Source organism: Lycorma delicatula, chromosome 5 (genome assembly GCF_047948215.1).
Source record: "Lycorma delicatula isolate Av1 chromosome 5, ASM4794821v1, whole genome shotgun sequence".
Taxonomy (NCBI): Eukaryota; Metazoa; Arthropoda; class Insecta; order Hemiptera; family Fulgoridae; genus Lycorma; species Lycorma delicatula.
The window spans coordinates 124,256,727-124,283,791 of NC_134459.1; the positions used below are offsets into that span (position 1 = coordinate 124,256,727).

At 30.5% G+C, this 27,065-nt stretch overlaps 1 protein-coding gene across 1 annotated transcript in view; it reads left to right on the forward strand.

Annotated features, from left to right (window-relative positions):
- Nucleotides 1-602: 602 nt before the first annotated feature.
- LOC142325739 (adenylate kinase 7-like) overlaps nucleotides 603-27,065 on the forward strand; it is an 85,455-nt gene continuing 58,992 nt past the window's right edge. Inside the window, exons 1-8 of the mRNA XM_075367773.1 lie at nucleotides 603-827; nucleotides 4,694-4,828; nucleotides 5,305-5,790; nucleotides 6,018-6,177; nucleotides 9,678-9,805; nucleotides 13,076-13,186; nucleotides 19,339-19,505; nucleotides 24,953-25,043. Of these exons, the coding sequence (XP_075223888.1) occupies nucleotides 603-827; nucleotides 4,694-4,828; nucleotides 5,305-5,790; nucleotides 6,018-6,177; nucleotides 9,678-9,805; nucleotides 13,076-13,186; nucleotides 19,339-19,505; nucleotides 24,953-25,043 (1,503 nt within the window). The remainder of the gene's footprint in view (nucleotides 828-4,693; nucleotides 4,829-5,304; nucleotides 5,791-6,017; nucleotides 6,178-9,677; nucleotides 9,806-13,075; nucleotides 13,187-19,338; nucleotides 19,506-24,952; nucleotides 25,044-27,065) is intronic.

Consider the following 27,065-nt stretch of genomic DNA (forward strand, 5'->3'; position numbering starts at 1 on the left):
AGCGAGTGTTTTTGTCCTTGAGTTTTTTGTTTAATTTTATCTTGTTCTTTATGTTAATAATTGAAATAAATAGTACATTTTTGAAATTATTTAAGTTTGTATAAAATAGATATTTATGCAGAAGGTAGATTTATGTTTCTAATAATCTACTTTAAACATAAGTAGTTTTATTTGACTTATAACAGCTTTTAAGCAAATCACCTAAGAAAATATATACATAAAATTCTGATTTTAAATTGTTATTTTCATCTGTCCTTGTAAATAATTATTAAAAAATAATTAGCTAAACATTTATGTGTAAAAAGAAAGTCAGTTTATAAATTTTAGTTATTATAATAACAGTTGCATTATAATTAATAGATTCATTTTCATGTTTATCATAACTCCTCCTTTTTTCTTTTTATTTCATATTATTTTTATAGTACTCTTTTACCTTTGTGTGTAATTGATTAACATATGTTTTATAATACCATGAAAATGTTTTATTTATTTTCACAGCTGGTCCAGTTTATCATAGTTTTATTGTTTATAATTATGATCACATTTTGTTGATAGTTCCATTGCATTGAATAAATACAAATAATTTATTTTGGTTGTAAATTATGGAATACGAGGATGATTCTGATATTTTAAGTATTGATAAACACATATATGATGAATTTTATTCAACAGATACTAGTTTTAGTAAATCATTAGATCTTGACTTATTTTTTGGTTATGGAAAAAAAATAAAAAAATCTACTGAACCACTTGAAGAGCAAGACTTCAAACAAAATCGAGTGTTTATTAGTAAGATTGATACTTTCAATGGGAAATATATTACCCAGGTAATGTTATCATTAATGAAATCTTACTAAAATACTTATTAACCTACTTAACTAAATGATTTATCTACAACCAGAACACAGACATCTCATCACATCACATTGTATGTATAATTTGTATCGGTGAACAAATAAGTTGCTCAGTCTGATAAAGACCATAAGAAATAAATGTTGATTTCATTAATGGAACTGGTGTAAATTGTTATCAGTTAACTTTTGTACTATTATTTTTATTATATTGTTTATCCATATTTAATCATACGTTTGAGCAAAATTATTTCTTTCTTCATGTACAAAATAGTCTTCAAAGAAAGAATGTACAAATTAACCATGAAGTGAATTATATCCGTACAAAATACAGAGAGTTGGCTATACATTGAAAGCTTTGACATTTTGTTCCAGTAACCTTTTTAGATAGTTAATTACATTCCAGTGGAGAGGTATTCTATTGTTTAAATTCCAGGTATTGCTGGTTTCAGCAAGATGGCACTACATGCCACACGTCTCAAGAAACCATGGATATTCTGCAAAAGTTCTTTGATGATCTAATAATAAGCAAGGGCATGGCCTCCAAGATCCCCAGCCCTCACATCTCCTGACTACTTTTTGTGGAGCTATATTAAGTCCGAGGCCTTCAGAAACAATCTTCACACTGTTAATGAACTTAAAGTCAATATTACAGACTTAATCACGAATATTTCCAATGCAACTCTTAAAAAGGTTTCTGCTAATATGCTGAAAAGAGTCCATGCGTGTATAACCGCAAGGGGTGGGCATTTTGAGCATGTTCTTTAACAGTTATGTAAGTAATAGCTTTTTATTAAATCTCTTTTGTAAGTAACAAATACATTTTTTTATTCCACCTAAATTTCCCTTTCTTAAATTACATTTAAAATTTGGTAACAGGACTAAAAAATCACTCTGTATAAGCCATAGCAAAATCATAGTATAAGGTTAATGGATTGTAAATACTACTGTAAAAAAACTGTTCAATCGTAAATTCACATGCAGTCAAGACAAAAATGTAATATAATAATTTCTAATATTACTGCACCACATGAAGATTTTTGATCTGAAACGTGCAAGATTCATTTCACTGATGAGATTCAACCAATTATCTCGATTTGTAGTTATTCTCACTCCTAGTTAGTATTTTCATCCTGGAAAGAGGTTATGGTCGAAGTACTGCAATTGTGAATTTACATCGAGAAACATCAGATTTGCTAGTAACTACACGTTGGAGGTCCTAAAGAAACAAACTTGAGGAGAAGGTGATTGCAGTTTCTGCAGACAACATTAATACAAATTTTATTAGTAAACAAAAGAAAAGCAAAAACAATTTGTTCTATAAATTGCACTAAACTTGGTAAACACACAATTGTTGGCTGCCCTGCACATATGTGCACACAATTCTTTAAAGCTGGGCCAGATATCAGATTGCTTACCCTTTGATTATCAACAAAATTTATTAGCACTTCTATGTCTATATAGTAAGAGTAGAATTCCTAAAGTCATTCTGTGAGTTTACTGAAATCAAGTATAAAATTTTACTCAGGCACAGTAAGAAAAGATGTCTATCCCTCTTACCAATGCTGCAAAGAATTGTAGACATACTCTCTGCTTTAAAAACTATTTCCTCTCTCTTCATAAATGAGCCATTGCCATCAAAAAATTCTTTGAAAGCCCTTTTCTATTACCCTTGTGCATTCCATATAAGCCAGATGAAATATTTTAGGCACTGTGGAACTGCAGCACCCCTATTTCCACTTGATATTACATTTAATAGGGTCCTTTTTTCTTTAATTCTTACTTTGTACTTGTACAATATATAATCCTTAAGCTTAATGTTAGTAACCATCACCCACTTTACGAAAAAGATACATAAATCTTTGTATGGAACTGTGCGCTTCACAGTTCCAGCAGCATGGTGTTTGGCTGTTGTGCACATGCGCACATAGGAAACTGCATGCAAGGCTGCGTGGGAGAGAGAGCATTGTCGCTTTTGCAGTGCCGACCCTGACATGCTGGTGGAAGGTAGTTTTTTTTTTTTTTTTACTTTGCATGTAGTGTGCTTAAAAACTGTGTACTATATTCTTGAATGTGATAAAGTGTAGAATTAAATTATTATCCTGCTTCCAGCTACTCTATTTGACTCATTTTTTCGGTTCTTTTATTTTATAGAAAACTTTAACCATGGCCTTGCATCCAGGTTGTGTTTAGATTAAAGTAAATAAAAAATGTTTGAATTTGTTCTTTTAGGATTTTATCAAGTTTCTGAATAAATTTTCTTTTTATACATGTTTGTTTCCTTTATATAATTTTAAAACAAAGGCTAAAAAGTTTCTAGAGCAGCACCCCCACTAATTTTAGCTACGAGCCGCCACTGCTGTCTCTGTAGGTAAAATGGTGAAATGAATGCTAATATGTTGAAAATATGATGGGGGTCAAGAAATAGATGAATTTAATGCCTTGAAAAGAAGGGTTCAGACCCTCATCTTGAAAGCATGACAGAATGAGTAGAATACTTCACCTAAAGAAAGGACATATAAGACTTTGGAGATGGTATGCCTCTAAAATCTATATAAGAATGACAGTTATCTAACAATAGCTGTTTGGCTGAAACCAACATCTATAAAGGTTATCAGCCAGTGACTGATAACCTTGTGCTTGCAAAGGGTGGACTATTTCAATAAATGTCTAGTGTCCTCGCTCTTGCAGGCTGAAAGCTGAATCACTCTGTAACTTCAAGTTTAGAGGGAGCAAACTGGCTGGCCTTTTGATAGCAATGAGATTTTATGGCATGAGCCATACTTTCAGGCTGTATGCCAAGTTTGTTAATGAAGTTGCTTTGTTCAACCATTATTGCCAAAGTTTGGAAAGTCTCAACTCTTTTATGAAGGTGGGTTCTGTCACCCACAAAATATATTCAACTATAATATTGTAGGCACTAACTGGCATAAACAACAATTTAACTGAAAAATGGGTCAGATAGTTACAATCCAATCTAACCATAAAAATAAAATACATTCATTCTTGAGTTATTATAGTTTGCTTGCAACTTTGTTTTATACAAATATGATATAGAATTTAATGGTTTAATATTAAATAAGGCTGGCAAATACATACTATGGCTTGGTAGATCATATCCACCCTCTAACCTGTCTTATTCTGTAAGTTAGTATAAATTTTAGTTTAATTTCAAATTTTAAAATGAAATGGTTGCTGATTAATTTATATGTTAGTAAGATTTTTAGGAATAGACTCCACATTGGTAGGAAGTGAGATAACCCAGAGAAAAAATGGTGGAAGAAATGTTAAGTAGTTACCAGTGGCCTTTGGTATTTTATCCTGTTGTAAACAGAAATAGGCAATCTACTGAGTGTATCAAAATGTATATTGAGGTTTTAAAGCCATGTAATATTTCTCAAGTTTCATGTACATTGATTATTAATACATAAAATGAAAGACAGTTTTAACTGTGTGTAAGCTCATAAACTCTTTCCTGTACCTTCCGCTTAAAAGCACTAGCAGCAAACATAACCCCAACAGAAAGCATTCTGTTTTGCAGTTTGTAAAGTGTGAATCTGTAATTATCGTTCAACATGCTTTCCGTTTGAAGTTCCATTGTGATCCCCCGAGTGACAATAACATTCATAGATGATATAAACAATCCGAAACCACTGGCTGTATTTGTAAAGAGAAGAGTAAGACGACCGGCCGGGTTTGTCTGAAGTTAACATGTAAGAAAGTCTTTAGTGAATAGTCCTTGGAAATCTGTTAGGAAGGATAGCTGTGAATTAGCCATTCCAATGACGTCTGTTTGGAGGGTTTTAAGAAAACACTTACAACTGCGTCCATATCGTTTACAGGTGTTACAAGCTCTAAAGCCTACAGATTATGATTTGTGTACTAGCTTTGCAAATGAAATGATGCATCGTGACAATGAAGACTTTGTTTATGGTGTCGTATTCAGTGATGAATCAATATTTTATGTTAATGGAAAAGTAAACCTTCAAAATGTGCATTTCTGGAAATCAGAAAATCCTCACAAAATATGCAGTGTGAATGAGACTCCGCAAAACTGAATCTATTTTATGCTGTATCCCGACGGCAAGAGGGGACCGGATGGCAGGACTTGTTTGCCATGGCCTCCATGTTTGCCCGATCTGATCCCGTGTGATATTTTCCGTGGGGGTTTATAAAGGATCAAGTGTATGTGTCACCATTACCAGTTGTTCTACCTGACAGGATTGAAGTAGCTGTCGCATCAATTACTCCAGACTTGCTGATTAAAGTATAGGATGAACTCTCCTATTGGCTGGATGTGTGCCAAATGATACATTGAACACTTATAGGAATATATAATTTATCATTTTGAAACAAATGGTATGTATAAAACTATAAAACTAGTTTTATTTAAATTAAAAGAATGCATTTAAAGCATGTATTTTGTAGTTTAAAAATTCTTTATTTTTTACAGTTTCTTTCTAAAAGATTGTTTAGAGATGAAGTAAAAACTGAAGAGGAAGAAGAAGAGGCTGATGAAGAAGAAGCTGAAGTAGGTGGAGTAGGAGAAGAAGATAAACCAGAAAAGGGGGCTAGACAAGAAGATGAAGAAGAAGGTGATATTAAAAATGAAGTAGATGTAGAAGAAATGAATAAAGAAGCATCAGAAGATGTTAAAAACTATTTTGAAAATTTTACTGAATATGAGTATATTGATGCTTTATATGCAAAATATGATGTGTCGAAATTAACTGTTGTTGATTATGGTGAATTATTAAATTTAAAAACTCATGAAGAAAGGTTGATGTATCTAGAAAAAAAATTTGGAGTATTAAAGAAAGATTATCTCGTCGATAAGACTACATCAACTGAAAATATTCCTGAAAAAAGCGTTACAAAACAAAAAGGAGGTCCTATTAATTATGAACTAGTTGGGACACTGAAATGGGATCATCCAAAGGTAAGAATACTTATAATAAACACATTAACCGCAATAATGTATACTTAGCAAGTAATTAGGATTTTAGAAAAAAGATTCACAGACATCAGGTGAAAATCAAGTTTATCTTATTTATCATTTGATCTATTCCCATTTAATAAGTTAATTTGAGTTCAAAATGCAATCAACAACTTGATCTACATAATAATTTTAGATGAAAAATGCTCAAATTTCTTTTTTTTAAACAGGAAAAAATGGACGAATTTTTTAGCTACATGAATGAAATTTTAAAACGAGAGAAAGATAACAATCTGAATTTTCTTTTACGAGTATTTAAATGTGGAGTAATTTGTTTTGATATTACAACTGACCCAAGTGAAATTGCTGAAGCTCGTTTTGTCTTGGATGGTAAGGTGTTATTTTTTTTAAGCACTTATTTTCAACACTAGATTATTGTAATTATTTATATTCTGATTTACCTGTTTGCCAATATTTATAAGCAATAATTTTTCCAATAGGTCTTACATCGTTTTTTCATGACCACACAAGGTGCACCACAGTCATCAAACACACACACACAAGTTGTGGCAGAAAAGTAATGAGACTGTTTTTTTTTTTTCAAAAATGTTATTTTATTTTTTATTCATCAATGTTATCACCTTTAAAGTAGTTCCCTTGGATACACACATTGTTGCTGTTACATTGCAGCTACACATCAGTGGAGGTGCTGTTTCCATTCTTCGTAACAATGCTGGAAGGCTTAAACTGGAATTGCAGTCAGGTCCTTGGTTGCGCTCCTTTGGATGTTTTCAGCAGTATCAAAATGATGTCCTTTCTAGTGGGTTTTGATTCTGAAGAACAAAAACATTCATGTGGACTAAGGTAGGACAAATAGGAGGGCTGAGGAACCACTGAAATCCCTTTTTTAACAAAAATTGGTTGATGGAGATGGCCATCTGATAAGAGGGGTTGTTGTCATGGTGGAGCATCCAAGTGTTCAAAATGCCCAGTCTGACACAAATCACCCTTTTTCTGAGCCTTTCAAGGATTTCTTTATTAAAAATCTTGGATGACAGTTTGACCATTTACCACAGTTCAGTGAAATTATTGACGTGAACATGGCGCTGTGCCGAGCTGTGCCTATGAATAAAACAATATTCCAGTAGTTTAATCAGTTTGGCCATCCATATCTGAACAAAATGTAGAACGGATCCAAGCATCTTATATGTGAAGCCTGAAAAAGTCATTAGCAAGGTGCAGTTTAGAGTTAGGAATATCTCAATCTACAGTGTACAAAGTGGTGCGTAAGAGGCTTAGACTGTATGTGATACAACTTTTAAAACCCATTTGTCAACCCCATTGATTGAAGTGAAAAAACTGGATTTTTGGAAAAGATGAAGTGTTTTGACTGTTTGCTGATTTTCAATGTTAAAACCAACTTGAGATTGAACTGGAAAGGACCACAGAGAAATTGGTGAGCTAAAAATACCAGTTAAAGAAAGTTTCACATCAACATCCTTAGTTACTTTCAAATTACCTCTCTTGTAGAACAAAATCCTACAAAACATTTACATGGCATCTAGCAATATGAATCTATATATCACATTGTTGCTTATTTATTTTAAATATCTTATTTTTATTATTACATTTATGTTGAAAATGTGTTTTTTATGGGTGATTTTTCTGATGAGTTTTTACATTTTAGTCTGATTTCTTTTCTAAATATGATTGAACTTTTTCAACGTTTTTATTTTTAAATTTTACTGTTTTAAATTTTTTTGTAATAGGTTTATCACTATGCTTTTTTCGCAGCTATTTTCTTCTAGTATTATGTGCAAGTGTTTGACTCTCATTGCATATAATTGTATTACAGTAGTTCTTGTTTTTTTTCTGGTAATAGGAATCAACTGTTATCGTACACGCGTTTTACTTTCTGCATGTTGGTTGTACAGTATAAACAGATTTTTTATAGTTACAACAACCTTCTGTATAATAAATGCTAATTGGTATTTACAATCCAGCTAAAAAAAAAATTATATTTAAACTGTAACTGTATATTTAGACTGTAAATAGAAAAGAGAATAAAGTAATGGGAGCCAACAGAAATTTTAAAAATTGTGAAATATTACAATAAAATCGAGAAAATGTTAAAAAGTTTTTTTTTGTAGAACAAAAAAAATATATATATATATATATATATGTCTACAGCTAAAATAGTGTCTACAGCTATTAATGTAATAGTTGTCAGAAGTACAGAGAAAGTAAAAAACTACAGCAAAGAGGACTGCTGGTACAAAAATAACTAAAATTTAACCAGCATAAATATTTATTCATTTATTAAAAATTAATTATTACAACTAAGACTTTAATTAAATTTTTACTTAAAATTATATCACAAAACAAATAAATGGTACAGTACATATGCATTTTGAATCTTACTAATTAATTAATCTTTGGTAACCACTGTTAACATATGCAGTTATAAATATTTAAAAAATGCATAGTATAATATTATGCCAATACCGTGGCTATTGAAGATGAATGAAAAGCAAAGTCAAATAATGAATGAAGATTCAAAATAGTTTTGCTGAATAATTGAATATGATAAAACAGCATGATCATTAATGTACATACAGGTAAATGAATGATACTCACTGAATGAAATCTGTAACTATCAAATTCCTTTTAAAACTAAGTTCTGTTCCTTATCAAAGATGACACCCTTAATGCTGAAATAATTAAAAGCGTTGCAATTTGATTGTTTTGGCTGTGTTTTGAATGACTTTTTTTTAATATAAATGCTTGGAGTTGGGAAAGTTTGAAGTAGGATCTTTCTAAAAACAGTTTCCGGTAGGGTAGGTATAAAATAAACTTTATGTAGCTGAATAAACATAAGTGCTGACAGTTATCTAGTTTTTGAAATTTGATGACAGGTTCATCCCAAACTGAGAAGTAGTCTATTGTTATATAAATAGATGTCTCAAATGTGACTGCAATTGTAACTTGCTACCTTACCCTAAGCTGTAGTAATAAATATATTTTTGAACAAGATTAAGTATTATGAAATTGATAGGTATTAGTTTTCTATGTGCCTTATTATTACCATATAGTACATAATATTATTTGCAAAGACAATATGTACACTAGTTGTGGTAAATTACAAATGTAATTAATTATGTAGACTACTTTGTTAGCTGTAAGAAATGTCAGTTTCAACTTTGATAATAAATTTTTAGACCTTTTATCTGTATCTTCTAGATTAAAACTAAGAATATTTGTTATTCAGGTTTATGGCTCTCAAAAAATTATTTAAAAATAAGACTTCATACAACACCAGTCATTTGAATTATGTGACAGATGCAGATGGAGAGTAGCCTTAATCTTGAAGCTTTTCACATCAGTTAGACTAGTTTAGTTCTATTCAGTTATATTCATGCATTTTTCAAATAAATGCCTAATAATTGAGCAGAATATTACTTTGAAATATTTGGTTAAACTGAAGAAACTGTTGATGAGAATGTTTGTGTCTGTTAATTTAATCCCCTTTAAAATTACATTTCTAAACATTGTATTAATGTAAATTAATAGTTCATCAAGAAAATATCTTTACTTCTTACCGAAAATGTTTAATTAATGCATTGTTCAGTTTTTTAACTTAAGATGTTTGCGGTAAATTAATTTAAGAGAAATCCACTTCAAGATGGCTGAACTTGACTAAATTTTTAGGAACCTAAACCACACAGTACAAAATTAGTCTTAATGAATGAGGGGAGCCTTCAAGATAAAAGGAAATCATCTCCTCTACATGTCATATGATTAATATTGTAGATATAGCAAATAGTCTCATTTTTAAATAACTACAGTTGTAAAAATTTAGTAATAATAAGCTTGGATATAATCATTTTTAGCATTAACACACAAATTAGCAAGAATGGAGGAAATGTCACCAAAAAAATTTCCAGAGATGGATATAACAGTTACCTTCTTGATACTTTCACCATTAATGACATGGGCTGCCACTAAGCCTATTGATCCGGTAAGTTAACTGTGCAATGTATATTTAATTTTACTGAAGAACTTTGGTATATCTTCATTATTTTGGTATTTTAATATACTAAACTGAAAATTTCACTCAACTTTCATCACTGTTGATATGCATTCTTTAGGAAACTCTCAGCTATTTACTAGAACTTTCAGTTTGCACAAAATAATCTCTTAGATGAAAAGAAATTTAACTGTGAACATTACATAGAAATTTTTAATGTAAATCATTTTGAGCTTTTTTACATGCCTTGCTGTATTCTTCCAGAAGCCAACATCATGAATGTGCTTTCCTGTTTATTTTTAAAGCAATCTTTGTACATATCTGAGCAGTATATTTTATGTTAATAACAATATAATGTTTCCGGCTTTTTTACTATTTTAACATAAGTTAACATGTGTTTGGAAAAATGATATTTGAGGAATTCATGCTGAATTTATTCTAGATAATCAATAATATTCTTTAATAATTGATTTTAAGTGATAAAAAATAAAGTAACTCCAACTGTAGTGTTGATAGTAAAGACTCTGGTTGTTATTTAAGAGTTGTTGAGATGTATTTCAGTTCACATGAAATGATGCTGATGCAAATGCCAGATCGCTTCTTTGGCATACTGGGAGTCTCAGATGGTTGTGGTGAATTAGTGAAAGGTTTCATTGCTCAACATGGTCTGGAAGTTTTTATTGTTTCTGGTGAATTATCTACTTATGCTGGAATGGTAGGTGGTAGGAACTTGTTTGGTAGGAAGAATATATATATATTACTGTTGGAAGAGTATTCCTGGTAGAATACATGACTGGTCCATGGTTGATTGCTCTAGTGTTTGACTGATTGTCAAATCAATTGACTAATTGATTGTGTTTGTTTTTTAATTGATTAATGAATTATATTATATTTATAGTTGCTAATGCTTCTGTTTAGCAGAGGCGCTTCCTACGCAGAAAAATGGATAGCCTAAGTTGGTTAACATTTCTGCTAGACTCCGTGTCTTAGATCAAAGTCTGGATGATATCCATTTAGAGGACTCTGCTGGTTAAAGGAGAATCAAGGAGTGAGATTGAATTCAGGACTGCCCAGGAGTAAGATAGCTGTGGAGTCTAAAATTATTAAAACTACTTAATTTTGTTTAATGGTCAACTAGCTGATACACAAGCAGAAGTATCTAGATGTTATTTTTGATGAAAATCTTCAATTCAAGGAGCATTTTAAATACTTGCCAAGAAGGCATGTATGCTTTCTTTGGTGTTCGTAGAGTGATTCATGCATGGTGTTCACAGATTTGAGAATGATGCATGTTGTTTACATAGGTGGTGAGGCTATAATGCTGGTGTGCTGCTTCTATCTGGACTCAACAAATGAGGTATAACTATTATAGGAAATATTTTTTGAGCACCCTGTGTCCTATTACTGTCAGTTACTGATGGCTATAGAACTTTTCTTGTGAGACAGTCCATGTTATTGCAGGTGTTAAGCCTATTGATATCCTTGCCATTGAGCACCAACTATGTTATGATGCCAAGAAGATAGGCTAGTTCACGTGTGGGTGCATATAAAAAATAGAGCATCAAGGATTCCATTCATGGCAGATCAGGTAGAATAAATCGTCTGATGGTAGATACACAATGGTATTTTCCCAGATATAAGTTTTACAAGTTGCTAGGTGGGTTTCCCCCAATTGGCATATTTGGCTAGATTTGGCTTGACTGGCTAAGGACTATGTCCAGAATATAGAGCTGAGAGCAATATATACAATGTCCTATATGTCTGCCCAAAGTACAACTCTGAATGTACTAGAATAGTTACAGATCTTGCAAAAATTGATTCTGATTTAGATTTCCAAGTTAATTGGAAAACTTAAAAGATTCCATTCTAATCGAAATATAGTTGTTGGTTTTCTTTGGTTTTTGGCCCTGCAGAGTGTGGCTGAAGAGATTGATACTGTTAATTGATAGAGTAGCAACCTGGATTGCTATGGCCTCACTTACTTCGCCAAGTTAGGTAGCTATTCATAGTTTGTAGATAGCTATTTGTTTTAAGGATAGAGGTACAATGTGTTAGGAACTCTGCAATGTGGAGGGGGTGAGGTAATGATCTTGCTCCTGAAAGTGGACCAGGTCAGAGAGAGTTAGTGTTTTCTTTTTGTTAGAATTTCATAAATGAATTTCTTTGAATTGACTTTGACAGTTAATCTGTAGGATAAAATTGTTGTTGCAATTAACTTTTTTAGGAGTTACGAGAACAGAATTTAGATGTTTCTAGTAGATTCAAAAAATAAATATATGATAACATTAAATATTAAAAGTAAATATACTGATGACTATGATATCTAATCAGATCTAGAGGGTCTAAAAAAAGCTCCAGTAAATCCCATCAGAACTGGAGTGGATGGGGTGGTGTGGTAACCAGGATCATCACAAGGCAGGTGTCTTTCCTTATAGGAGTCAGGATGATGTACTTTTGTCTATTTTTGAATAAAGCTTCTTTTTTCTGGTGGCCAACTTCTTAATAATTATTACAAACTTAACACTGTTAAAACATGATAGTTCAGTTTCAAATCAATATTTGATATTCCAGGACATTGTAATTTTTTGTCTCCTTTCCTTCTGAACTACAGCAGAGGTTAATATGATTTTAACTTAGATAACACTGACTGCAGAAAGAATTTTCTGCAATGTTATAATTAATCCAACACCTTAGGAAATTTCTGATTTAAAAAATTCTACACCAATGTGAAAACTATAGTTAGCAACATATTTTGGCAATAACAACAAAAGTCTTTGTCCAGTTAACACATTTAAACATTATTTCAGATTAAATTAATTATTCATTCTTGTAGAAAAAGAGTTCTTTGGTATTGTATTCTACACCTTCTACACACCAACAAGAAAGTAATTGCTATATTATAGCAAAGGTCAAATGCAACCTAACATTTTTTTTATTAAAAAATTTGATTTTTTTTCACACGTATACTTTTAATACTGTATAATTTTTAAGATAAAAAATGTTATTTGATCAAGAAGGTTAAATCTAACACAGATTTTTTTACTGAACATTTTGATCTTTCTCACGATTGAGCTCTAATATTGTGATTAATATTTAAAAATTCCTTTGCATATCTGAAATAAGTTATATAACTCTTTGCCATCGTTTTTCTTTGTATTTTTCTTTATATTAATAACAAGTTACATTGTCATAAATTCTGTGATCCTGTAACTTGCTGCCAGTAAATAAAGTAATCTGTTTGATTATTATTTGTTGCTATAGGAAGAACCAGACTTGCCATTTAATGAGAAAGATTTTAAAAAACGTAGACCACATCCTAATTATAAAGATCATTTTCAACTTGAGAAAGATCTCTTTGCTGCTGGTTTGAAGGTAAATAAATTATAAATTTTAAAAGTAAGCGATTGTTAATTTATTTTGAAAAATTAAAAACTTATTGTCAGCATTACAACAGTTGACATCTTGATGAAACTTATTAAAAATATGTCAATGGGGCACAATGATGCATATTAATATGTTGATATTTTATGACAAAGCGAATTATGTCAAGTATAGACATGTTGGTGTATTGTGAGAATTGTATTTTATAATAAACAATTTATTATTTTATATGCCCAGACTTAACACATGCAAGGTAATGAAGAATCTCCCATAAATTTTCTGAAAATTGGTTAGCCAAATATTTTATGATTATTCATATATTTGTATAACAGAGTGTTTTAGCAAATTTCTTTCATACATTTTATAGACGTATTTCTCTTATAAAAATAATGAAAAACGCTAGTAAAAAAATAGAGGTCTGGAAATGCTTTGTTTCCAAATTATAACTAGTAAAAGATTTATGCCCTGAAGTTGAAATACTACTTGAACATTATGTTCACAAATTATTTAGCAAAATTAGTAGTTTATGTGAAAAATTGAAGAAAAATGGGTTCAGGACTGAGAAATATCTTAATTAAGTTCTGAAAAAGTTATTGTAAAACCAAAAAACTGAAGTCAAAAAGCATCCTTTTTAAATTTGGAATAAATTTACTTTATATTTCCAATAACAAAAAAATTAGACAAATTTATAGGGGACATAATTTGAAAAAGATGATGTAACTTAAGTTGATAAAAAACAAAAATTCTGAAAATCTTATGCTGTTAATGAGTAAAAAAATTAATTTAATCTATTACTTGTTTTTTAATGTATAACTTCTAGAAACCCTAATGTACATAATATTAGTTTACTCAGATCCATTTCAAAAATCACATAAAACTCATGTCAGTTACGTGTAAAAAAAATAAGTGAGAAGAGTAAAAGCTTATGAAAGTAGTCGTTCATTTTTTAAAAAAAACTAATTGTAGGGATAAATACCTTGTAATAAGAGATGTAATAATATCTTCTTCAAACTTCACCGTAGAGTGGAAGCTACACACATGAAAACCACCTGCTGATAGTGAGGGAAGGATTATATCAGGAATCAAATAGATTTTATTCTGATGAAACAAGAGCTAAAGAAATATGTGAAGTTAGTAAAAATTTATCCTGGTGTTGATGTTAATAGTGACCATAACCTAGTAGTAATGGCCTTTGTAATCAAATGCTTTAGAAACATTAGGAAGAGTTTTAAGATATCAAGACACATAGATGTCAGAAAGTTAGCAAGTTCTGAAGCAGAGGGCTTGTGTTGGAGTTGCTCTGCAGGAAAAGATGAAAGCAATAGATGAAGCTTAGGCATTAAAAGTAGAATGCACTTGCAACTCCATAAAAAATTGCATAATTAAAGTCCAGGAAAATAATGTTTTTGATACATCAGCAACAACAAAAGGCAGAACTGGATGACTGATAAAATCCTATAGATTATGAATGAAAGAAGAAAATATAAAATTACAGACCTCATCAAGTACAAAAGCCTGCACAGACATATGTAGAAAGTGTAGAGAAGCACGGGAATCATAGATGTCTGAAAAATGTAAAGAAATTGAGGTACTTCAGGAGAAACACAATCATTTTAACTTATATAAAAAGGTAAAAGAGCTGAGTGGTTTGCAAAGGAAACTGTGGTTGAATTTTGAGAAATGCGGACTATGAGATTTTCCTGGGAAATGAAGAAAAACTTAGAAGATGGAAGGAATATGTTGAACTTCTTTTCAAGGATGATAGCGGTGATCGTCCATTGCCTGACGAAAGAATTAATGAGGCCGATCCTGAAATCACAGCGTGAAGTAGTATATGCTATTAAACTTCAGATGAATGGTAAAGTTACTGGTCCAGACAGAGTTTATGTTAAGTTTTTAAAGTAATAGCTGAACAGGAATTGACTGGCCTCAGTTTCCTTAACATTGTTCTATGTTATTTATGCATCGGGAAAGATACCTTCTGACTCATAGAGATCAACTTTCTTATCACTGCTAAAGAAGACTGCTGTCTTCTTTAGCAAAAAGAAGACAGCTGTCTTCTTTTTCTCAGCTCCTCTCAATGTGATGACTATGTGATGATTAGTTTGATGTCTCATATACTTAAAATATTTCTGTGAATTATACACACCCAGATAAACAAATAATTTATTGGGATAAAGCAATTCTTTTTAAGATCGGATCTTAATCTGCAGCTGAGAGAATCTAAATTACTTGTTATGTGTTCTCCATTTTTCTCTATGGATGCAAAAACTGGACCCTTTATCAAAGTGTGGAGAAGAGAATTGATGCTTTTGAAACATTATGCATTGCTGTCTCTTCCACATACCTTGGGTGGTGAAAATTTCAAGTGACGAAGTTCTTCAATGGATGAAGAAGCAAAAAGAACTGCTGCTTACTATAAAGGAAAGAAAGACCCAATATCAATAGTACATTATGAGAGACAAGAGGTTTCAGTTGTTACAACTCATAATTGAAGGGAAAATACAAGGTGCTTTTATCTTACCTGTTGGGAGATAGAAGAATTCGTGGCTGAAGAATATAAGATAGTACAACTGCACATCAAAGGAAACTTTCCATGCTGCAGCATCACGTCTTCGCAAATTAGCTGATTTTGAAGTCCAGAGTTACAACATTCAAATCCTAGTAAATGCAGTTACTTTTATACAAATTTAAATACTAGATTGTGGATTATCGGTGTTCTTTGGTGTTGGGTTTCAATTAACCACACTTCTCAGAAATGGTTAATCTGAGACTGTACTAGACTACACTTTACTTAGACTCATACATATTATCCTCATTCATGTTTCGAAGTAATACCTGATTTCCAGAGGCTAACCAGGAAAAAAAGCATCACATTCAGATCTGGCTATATGAACTGACAACCTTCACTTAGGAGAGGGCACTTAAAAGAAGAAGAATTGCAGAGACAATAAGAAACTTAAAGGAGATTAATGTCTCGTGCTGTCCAGGACCATTGTTTCCCTCTCAATTAATAAAAAGTAAAATTACAAATTTAGAATCTTGTTGATAAAAAAAACCCTGTTTAGGACAATGGACAAAAAATTGTGTTTCGTAGAATTTGAACTCTTTTTTATCTCTGGGTGCTGTAGAACACCTTGGTCCTCCTTCAAGCAACAAAAATTGAAATATTGTAATATTCAAACTATTAATTTTCATTCAGAAACAAGCATGAAACTTAACATTTAAGAGGTTCTAGTGTTCTTGCTCAATGTTTGTCTAGTTCCCCTAGTAGCCCTCAATTTAATAAAATTGAAATATGCAACATTTAAACCATTTAAAAAAAATACTTTCTACATTCAGTGATAAGCAAAATTAATAGTGTTAAGATAATCAATCTCTCTAGCTCCTCAATCTGTCTAGGCCCTCACTCTCAGTTCCCATTTATATAAAAAAATTAACTTTTTGTCATATTGAAAGCATTATTTTGCAAATCACATTATAGCTCAGAGAAAAATATGATACTTGTAAAGTTCATGGCTGTAAGAGGAAACAAATCAGTCCAACAAAATAAAGTTCAAGAATTGAAAGAACCAGAATGATTTTTTGATTATGAGAAAACTTAATGACCCACAAAGATTTGACTTTAAAATTATGTTTGTGTTTAGTACGTTGCTATATATGGTCAATGCTTCTACACAGATCTGGATCCTCCCTTGCACGCTGGAGATGCGAATAGAACCTCTGGAGATGTATATATACTCACACACACTGAAAATTTCTTACTGGGATCATGTTGCTAACATTCAGGTGTTGCAGAGGATATCTATGAAGATAGAGCTGCTCAATATCATTTGTCAAAGGAAGCTTGAGTATTATGGGTGCATAAGCAGAAATGTTGAGAAATACTCTGCTTTTCAAATTATCTTATGTGGTAAAATAGACGGTAGAAAAGGTATTGGAATTTTGGGAGTCAGCTTTAAGAAGATGCTTCAATTATTCATTGATCGAATTATTCGGAGTGGCTGTGGTTCACCAAACTACAGGTGGAGGTAGTGTAATCAAGAAGAAGAAGAAGAAGAAGAAGAGTAATGTTCAAAAGGGAGATCTCCTTTCTCACAGGCTCTATCATATACCTTAATACAAAAAAATTAAACATTTTGCTATTCAAACCACACATCTCAAACACATTCCACTTGCAATCCCTTCTTCTTTATAATTGCAAGATATCCTGCATTCCCTAGCCCCATAATTAACAAATATACAGATTGTGCAATATTCAAAAACATATTTTTATAAATCATGTTCTATTTTCAGAACGAGTAACAAACTTAATGGTATTATAGAGATCAAATCCTTGTCTTTCCAGGCTTTCTAGCGTCACAAAAGCTTTATTATTACATAATGAACAAATGCAGTGTTCAGATTTCTTTAAATTATGTTTAATTTCATAGAAAAGTAAAGATATACTGTCATAAGAAGTTTTAAGAGCTCTTTCTCCATAGGTCCTTTAAAGAAAAAACCATAAATGAGTTTATAACACAGTGAAACTTCCCTTAACAAACACTTCCCAATAATCGACTCCTCTTAATAATGGACAATTTTAGATTCCCTGGCAGTTATATAGTGGTATTAACGGATAAAATACTTCTCAATAAAACGCACCTTCTAAATAATGAATGCAGATAATGGATTTACCTATAAAAACTGTTCAATCAGTTGTGAAAAACAGACAGCAGGAATAAAAATTGTAATTTTCCTTGTTTTATTTTATACTCAGTGTGTCTAATTTATTTATCTATTGAGAATTGCATCACTTTCTGCCTAGACGTTCATGTTATAATTTCAATCAATAATTCATCATGCAGTGTGATCGTTATCAGTTGCTGTGCAAGTATATACTGTACATTGAACAAATGTAATATTTTTGTTATGGTATAGTGTACTGTATTTTTTTATTGTAGTACATTTTCTATACGTACATGTACTGTAAGTTCATTTTTGTGTATTTTATAAAATCATTACAACCATCGTTACCTCAAATTAAAATATCTCAAAATCGTAATCAGTCGATATTAAAATAAAAAGTAGCACTTATAAATATCTACAAAAAAGAAAAATTCAGTGTGCATGATATGGCAAAATCTTTTGATGTCAGGAAAACCCAGAAAGAGATATCTTAAAAAGCAAACTTAATATCCTAAAGTCGTGGACTGAAAATGACAATCGGTTAAGCAAACGTGCAATTCCTAAAATGCCAGGCGTAGCGGTTGACAATTGACTTATGAGTGGTTTTGTAGGGCTCGTGCTAACATCATTCCAGTCTCTAGAACTTTAATATGTGAGAAAGCCCTAGAAATTGCTAAAGAACACAATTACAACGAGTTTAAAGCATCAGGGAGTTGGTTTGATAAATTTTGAATTAGGCATAATGTTTCATATAAAAATGTTTGTGATGACTGTGCTGTAGATGAGAATTTGGTGTCTGAGTAAAAGGAAATTCTCTACTATAGTCAATTACAGTATTACAGTATTTTCTTTATTTTATTTAAATATGAACTAAGAGGACAGTGTTTTATTTTCAGAAAAACAATAAAAAAAACTTGAATTCACAAAGTCGTATTGATTAGCGACTAATTTGTTTTTTTTTAAATTTTAATTTACATGAAATAAATTCACAATATTGTTCTATTAAAACTATTTTTTTCCTATACCATAACTGAACATATTACTATATTCACATTTTTCTGAATAGCAGATGCCTCTAAATAATAGACAGATTGTTGTTCCTGAGCCTTGTCCAATATTGGGAAGTTTTACTGTATATTACAAATGGCAGTGTAAATATGATAGAGCCAAGGTGTTTTGTTCTGTTAGACAAAAATAATATTGTTGCCTGGTTTGATAGAGATGGATACTGATTTTGTTCAATAATTTTTTATCTGAGTTTTTATTTATTTACAGGAACCATTTCTCTACATAATATCACATTCAATAGTATATTAAATTCAACCTGCAAAGCCAGTGAATCAACAGTAATTTGACAAGTTTTGTTCTCAGCCTGCTTGTACAATTATGACTGATGAAAGACTATAAAAAAAATGTCTTATTTTTAAAAATATTGTAAAGTGTTTGCATCTAATTCTGTTTTGATGTATTTTCAGTTCAAAAATAAACTCAGAGTGGCAGTGATTGGTGTTGGAGGTGTTTACGGGTATGAGCAAAATGCTTTACATTATTTATTTAAACTTGGATGGTTAAATGAAGAATTACCAATATTTGGAAAGGGAACAAATCTGGTGCCTTTAATAAATATTGATGATTTATCAATGTACGATTCATTAATCTTTCCTTATATGTAATATTTACTGATTAACACATTTAATAGTAACCTAATTATTCCAAAATCCAACTCTTATACTATTATTTATAGGTATTATAATTTGTCCTTATGTTTCATAAAAACGTAATTGGTAATTAAATTACTGATTAATTACAGGACAGAGTACTTATTAATTTACATTGGAGTTTTAGAAACTATGTCTTTCATTAGAAGGTTCAGAGTTTGATTAAAGTCATCAGGCTTGGCAATTTTCAAAATTCATCTAACACCAAAAAACTTTAATTGAACATCAGTCTGTTTCTAGAATAATAAATAAAAATAACATTTTTATTAATAAGAATATAATTTCTGTAATTCAGTGCAGGTATTAAAATCAAATTTCATTTTAATATTTATTTTTAAAAGTAATCAAAATAAAATCTGCTTAGTTTTTATTTGGCTTTGGATGTAATATTGAGCACCTTTGTTACCTAATATTAATTTCTAAACAATAATACAAAAATAATGTTTTATCATAAAACAACATTTTTTATTGGATTATTAAAATATATATATATATAACTGAAACCCACTATCATTTGTCATTTTCCAACTGAGCTGTTTGATTATAGCATAACCTCCCTATCAGGATAAAATTAGTTTGTCATAAATTCCTAGATAAGAAAGATTTTGTCCTATTTTTTATAGAAATAGCTAAAATCACTTTTATGAAGTAGAAAATTTCATTCCGAGGTAAAACCTTACTTCATTATATTGATTACTACAGAAGAAGTAACATATACAATTTATTGAAAAATGACATTTGATAATTAAATAACTTATTGAAAAACCCTAAATCTTAAAGGTATCTCTAGTTATCATTTATCTAGTGTTTTTATTTAACATAAAAAATAAAACAATTAACGTATTAAAATATAAAAATATTCTTGCTATAAAAATTCTTTAAGTAATCTAAATAGTGGCTAAAAGATAAACTTTTGCTTTGAGATGTTGACAAATTCTAAATATGTGAGTAGACAATATTTTGTATCTAAGAAAAATGTTTTATTAAACATGCATTTAAAGAGACATGTCGTCGTAAAATAGACAATACTATAACAGCAAAATTGCCAATTTCTAGTTAAGACTGTCTGTTTATTCATCTTGAAAAGCTTGACATAAGAAACATACCGGTATATCTGTATCTCTTACCATGTTGAAGGTATTGCATATTTGAGCTTGGTTGTAACTAACATAAACTTATTGATGTATCTTTACTTTTGCCACTATGTCTTAATATTTTAAGTTAATTTTTTTATAGTACAAGGGGCATAGTGACGTATGATAATTCATAACATTGTTATTCATTATACTCAATAAAACAAATTTTTAAGCCATGATTACTATTCAGGCTCATTAAATTACATGTTACCCAATAATTTTATCCAATTTGTATGCTTATTATACCAAGAGATGTACTTTTTTATTATTTTTTGCATTGATTGGAAATACTAATAGGTGCCTAATGGAAAAGAGATTGGTTGCCAGGTGTGGAATAGGAAGTAAACTAACATAACCTACCTTTGTTGTTGTGCTTGCAGCAGTACTATTGTTGTGACAGTTTATGTTTTAAAATTGTTTTTTTTTTTTTTACATAGAACATTTTTGATTACTGCTGGACTTTCTGAAAAGACATTGTAAGTTTGACAATTAGCCACAGTAATTAACTCTCATGCATGATGAGTTCTAACACATACAATGAAATTTATGTGTCCTTAGCTAATTTGATTACACAAAATAATATGAGGCTTAAAATTAGCAATTTTGACGTACATTTAATGGTTGTAGATGTTGTGAGCAACAATGATGATCATAACTTAGATCTGGATTATTTTCCTGCTTGTGATATTGAGTGTTGCAAGAATAATGTTTACTCTTTATGATATCTGCAGTTGTGTTCGTCCAAAGATCATGCTACTAAAAGCTCTTGTGAAGATGGCTATAAATTAGATTTTTTTAAACAAACCTGTGAAGAAGTTATAATATTATAGTAATTAAAAAAACATACAAAATCCTTGCATTACAACTATAGATTAAAAATGGTCCCAGAAAACTGTAGCCATTGTTTTCCTGTTGCTCAGTATCTGTTTGAACTTTTTCAGTTTGGAAAAGAAGTGTGCATCCATTGTTTAGGCTGTTCTTTGGTTTCTGGATTGTCATAGTAGATCCAAGTCTTATCACCAGTAATGATAGACTTTAAAAATTCTTCCCCCTCATTATCGTAACACATGAGAAACAGAAAGGCTGATGCCATTCACTGTGTTTTGTGACTGTCCCTCAACATTTTTGAGACCCAACATGCATACAGTTTCCGGTATCCTAGGTCTTTAGTCACAATTGTGTACAGAGAATACCTGAAATTTCTGGAATTTCTGCAGAAAGTTCATTTGTCGTAAACCTCTGTTTGTCGCAGAAAAAATCATCAAACGCTCAACCAGGCATACAGTAGCGACAGACTTGTGTCCTTCTCCACCTTCGTCATGGACGTCCATTCACTCTGCTTTAAATTTCCTACACCATTCCTGTTCACTTCCATCACTCATAAAGTTCTCACCATACACTAGGATCATTCTGCAATGGTTTTCAGCAGTGCTACATCCTTCTGCTTGCAGGAAACATATAGCACTTCACAACTCACACTTGGCAGGAGCATTGATTGTAGCAGCCATGTTCAATTGCCCGTAGCTCGGCTCAGACTGATGCAATGGTACTGGCAATGGCAGAGGTTGTGTTAGGGGTCGGTGCAATTGCACAACATGCAGACATGGCTCCCATCTATCTGTCTCCTGTTTACTTAGATGCACGAGCAGAGGTTGAAAAGAAAAACAGCCGTTGTAATTTTTTAGCAGCCAAAACCTTTCAGCATTAGATACAAACCTCTTGGTAGAACTTTGTTTTAAATAGCTTAGATGACATTAATTTTTCCTTAATTTATGTAAAATCCTGTAATTAATTCATTACAATAGTTTTTAATGCTCGAGGATTTTTGGACTTACTGACTTAAAGCAATGCAAAGTAAAATGTCCTAAAGAATTCTGCATGGTAAAATTAGTTTGTCTTTAAATTATATGACTGGAACAGAAATTTCACTTTTTGCTGCAAGAAATTCTTGGATAGAATTATAAAATTTAGATTCTTATCATGTGGATTGAAAAGGCGCTGCTCTCTTTTATAATGATTTGTAATTTCTATGATATTGGTTTTGAAAAGTTTTGCTACAACTCTGTTACAAAACTCCATATTTAGTTTTCCATTTACCCAACCACCCTGAACTGGCTATAAAATTTCCTAGTATGAAGTAAAGGAAGTATTGTGATCACACAAAAATTTAAATTTTCAGATTTCAATGGAAATAACCATTTTGACCATCCTTGAATCCATTTTGACTAGTTTCAGCATGACATCTGTATGTACGTATATATCTCACATAAATCAAAAACAATTAGCCATAGGATTTTGAAATTTTGGATTTAGGACTGTTGTAATATCTAGTTGTGCCTCCTTCCTTTTTGATTACAATCGACTGAACCAAAAGTGTCAAAAAAAAGCCCAAAATCCAAAAAAAATTTGGATTATGGACTTTTTCTAAAGCGCAGTAATAAGCCCTCATTGAGAGCTTCTCAACAATATATCATTACTTATTTTCATTGGTTCAAGAGTTATACCGAAATAAAATTTTAATTAATGAAATATTTGGATCTTACAAGGGGAAGGCACATCGGTTCGAATCAGACTTCATCACTTTTTTTTTTTAATTTAAATATATTAATTTAATAATAATTATTAACTTCTTGACTGTAAAAACTTTTACGATAAATAATTCAATAATAACAATAAAAAATATGAAAAAATATCAGAAGTTATTAATGAAATAAAGTTTTATGTACTTTTCATTTTAAAAAAATATGTGTGTATAATTTAATAGGTTTACAAGGAAGTCATTTGGTGTCCACATCAGATTTTTATATTCATTACTAAGCATTTTTATAAGCAGTTTAGCTTTCTTCTGATGAAAGAATACCAGTTAAAAGTCCTTTTCCCCTATGTTACATAAACCTCATTAGGTTTTTTAATTGTTTCATTCAGGTTTGATTGTTTTCTGATGAATGTTTTAGTCCTTTGCAACAAACTTTTTTCTTTGTTTTTAATTTAATCTGAAACTGTAAAAATGCCAACACAAAATCCATGACAACATTACTCAAAAGGTTACAGTTAGCATCCTTCTTACAGTCTGCAGTGTTTTTATTAGTTATTAAAACATCATGTTTGCATTTACACAATATGTTTCTTAAATATTAATATAAATATTATTAAATATAACAGTTACAGAAAATAGAAAATCATATCATATGATTCAAACAGATTTCATATCATATGAAAAAACAGAGACACCAGGGGATACACTTAACCACTATTATGTACAAATTGGTTTAAATATGATACAGTAATTGATAATACATATATGTAGATGTTAGGATACATTAATTTAAATAGATTTCAAGTAACTGAAAACAATAGTAGAATTATTATATGATAAAAAAGAATGTAAAAATCTGATTGCATTCTGTTACATTTGCTTTTATTCTGATAAAGTCAGAGTAGTATAAAACAATACCCTACAGTTTTAGACTTTGTAATTGTGTTTACTATATTAGTACTACTACTTTTTGTGTACACTATTATTATATCTGCTAAATATTGTATTTCAGTATAATTTGTTACATCCTCTCCTTGTGAATTATTAATTTAAAATCATTTTCTTTGACGTAAAGTATAAAAATTTTTTTTCAGTTGTTTATCAATTAATCTAGGAATAAGCTGTATTTCAGTTATTGAAGTAAATTGTTCTTGAAATACCAGCAGTTTAATAAAAATGTTATTGATTTACATCTTTCTAAGACATCAAGAAAAAAACAATTTTTCATAATAAATATTGTATTATACACTGTTTACATAATTATAATTTTATCTGGAAATTACTACATATGCATTTTATTTTAACTTTATACATTTCATACATAAATTTCAATTTGTGTTGACATTTACAAAATATGTGTATATGCCACACTTACCACATTTTATAAGTACAATGGACAGATAATGTGTATACAGTATATATTTGTAGTATCTACTATTTTTCTGTAATTAAATAAATCATTAATCATTTTTATAAAAATAAACGTATTTCACTGTTTCTGTTAGGGTTTCTGTTACTATCCGTTTTTATTAGTTTATTAGTTTTACTGTGTAATTTTCTTGTTATTATTCCTTTCAATAAAAAATTTAGATTTTATCCAGTAAAATATACTAAATAATAAGTAAGATTCATGAATTTAATAAAAAAACAGATTTAATTAGTTATTAAAATTTATTTACTATAATTTCTTATTATTTAGGTTGTTACACATGGTAATTCAGAATTTCCCAAAGTCAAAATATATATTTGCAGTTGAAAAGCCTGTTTTCACATTAAAAGATATAACAAAGGTATTTATTTTAGTTGTATAATAAAATATTATTATAGTAATATTTTGATCTGTATAGTATACTGTTAAATTGTATAGTATGTTCCAAATGTTATAAGCAAATCTTGTTTAGGTCAAGTGCAGAAATACATAGACATAGCTAGTGGACTTACGTATGAAGCTTGTGGTTCATACCAATGAACATGATGTTAAAATTATGAACTTTTTTTTAAGTCTAAGTTACTACCAATCTCTGATATTTAAATTGACAAATTTGCCTACAATCTAGTAGATACTGATATTGCTTTGAAACAAAACTGTGATATTCATAATTACTATAAGGACACGTCAAAATAATATTGCCTAGTGCAATATGTGTATATATATATATAAATATATATATATATATATATATATATATATATATATATATATATAAAACAAGAATAGTAATAATAATAATGACAATATGTGTACATAACATATAAAATAGTAATTCAAATAAAAAGGACAAGATTTATTTAAAAGACAATTAAATCATAAAAACCAGAATACAGTTTAATTTACAAAAAAACATTATAATGAACTGATATTGCTTTAATAACAAGATAACATTAAAAAGTCTAAAGTCCATACAATTCAATTCTGTGCAAATATTTTTACTTTTACTGTTTAGTTATAATATATATATAAACAAAAACTTTTTTGTATATTTGTATAAAAATATATATAAAAAAAATAATAAATATATATAATTTTTTTTTTCTTTTGTAATCTGGTGTAAACACATATTTTTTTGGGGGTTCAAGAAATAAATAAATAAATTAAGAAATTCAGAGAAACTATTTTACACCATATTAGTTCTATTAGCTTCACCATACATGGCCTTAAATGTGGCTTTATTTATTTGGCACCCAGTTTTGTTTATGTAAACATAACATACTTCATAGTTCTTTTTTTTTTGTTATGGTCTTTTTGGACCGCGTTGAACTTTTTGCACAACAGATGACTTTCGTCTGTTTTCCCAGTACAATTTCATTTCGTCTCGTTTAACTTGTTTTTGTTCATCAGTCCACTGCCTCCCAGTTATAGTCTTATCTGTAAATTTCCCGAAAATGTGTTTATTAATTTTATCTCTAAACTCAGTTCTGTTACACTCATCGCCTTCATTCAGTTGTAGTTCGCTGAGGCCCTTCTTAACTTCGATGACCCAATCCGTAGTCGCTTTCATATTTGTTAAAAAACTTAAGACAAGCTTCGTTAACCTATCATCCGACATCCTGAGTATATGACCGTAGAACTTGACCCTTCGTTTTCTCATCGTCGACGTCAGCGGTTCGTTGTTCCCTTTATAAAATTCTTCGTTACTTCTTAGTCTGTAAGATCCGTCTTCTAGTTTTCTTGGTCCCAATAATTTCCTCAAGATTCTTCTTTCACGTATTTCCATTTCCTTCAGTTCATTCTTCTTCCTGCGTATCAAACATTCTGATGCGTAGAGTGCATCTGGTTTGAGCACGATAGTGTAGTGTCTTATTTTTTATCCTTATGATATACTTTTTTTTTGTAGATATTCTTTGTTATCCCGTATGCTCTTTCTAATTTCCTGGTCCTTTCTGTGTTAGCTGCCTCATCGAGTCCATTAGCTTGAATAATTTCTCCAAGATTTTTGAAACGATCGACTCTCCTGATATTCCCTCCCTTTGTTTTTATTTCTTTCTCTTTGTGATGTCGGTATTCCATGTATTCCGTCTTCTCGTAAGATATCTGTAGTCTTGTCCATATGGCTATTTCCTCTAGTAACTCTATCTTTTTTTTTCGCCTTGAGGCTTGGTCAGGGACTACTGGTTTCACATTTTCACCCGACAAGACGAAATGTGTAGTCTTTTCTCGGCTACGGAACCCTTCTAATCCGCGGGTTTTTCTGAACAGGAAGCTTATTGCTGTCTCTACTTACGTCATGTTTCTGGGTTTGCTTTTTGATAGCCGTCTTACTTGGGTCACACATATGAGGGATTTGAGGACAAAGTGTTCCAAACTTTTGGAT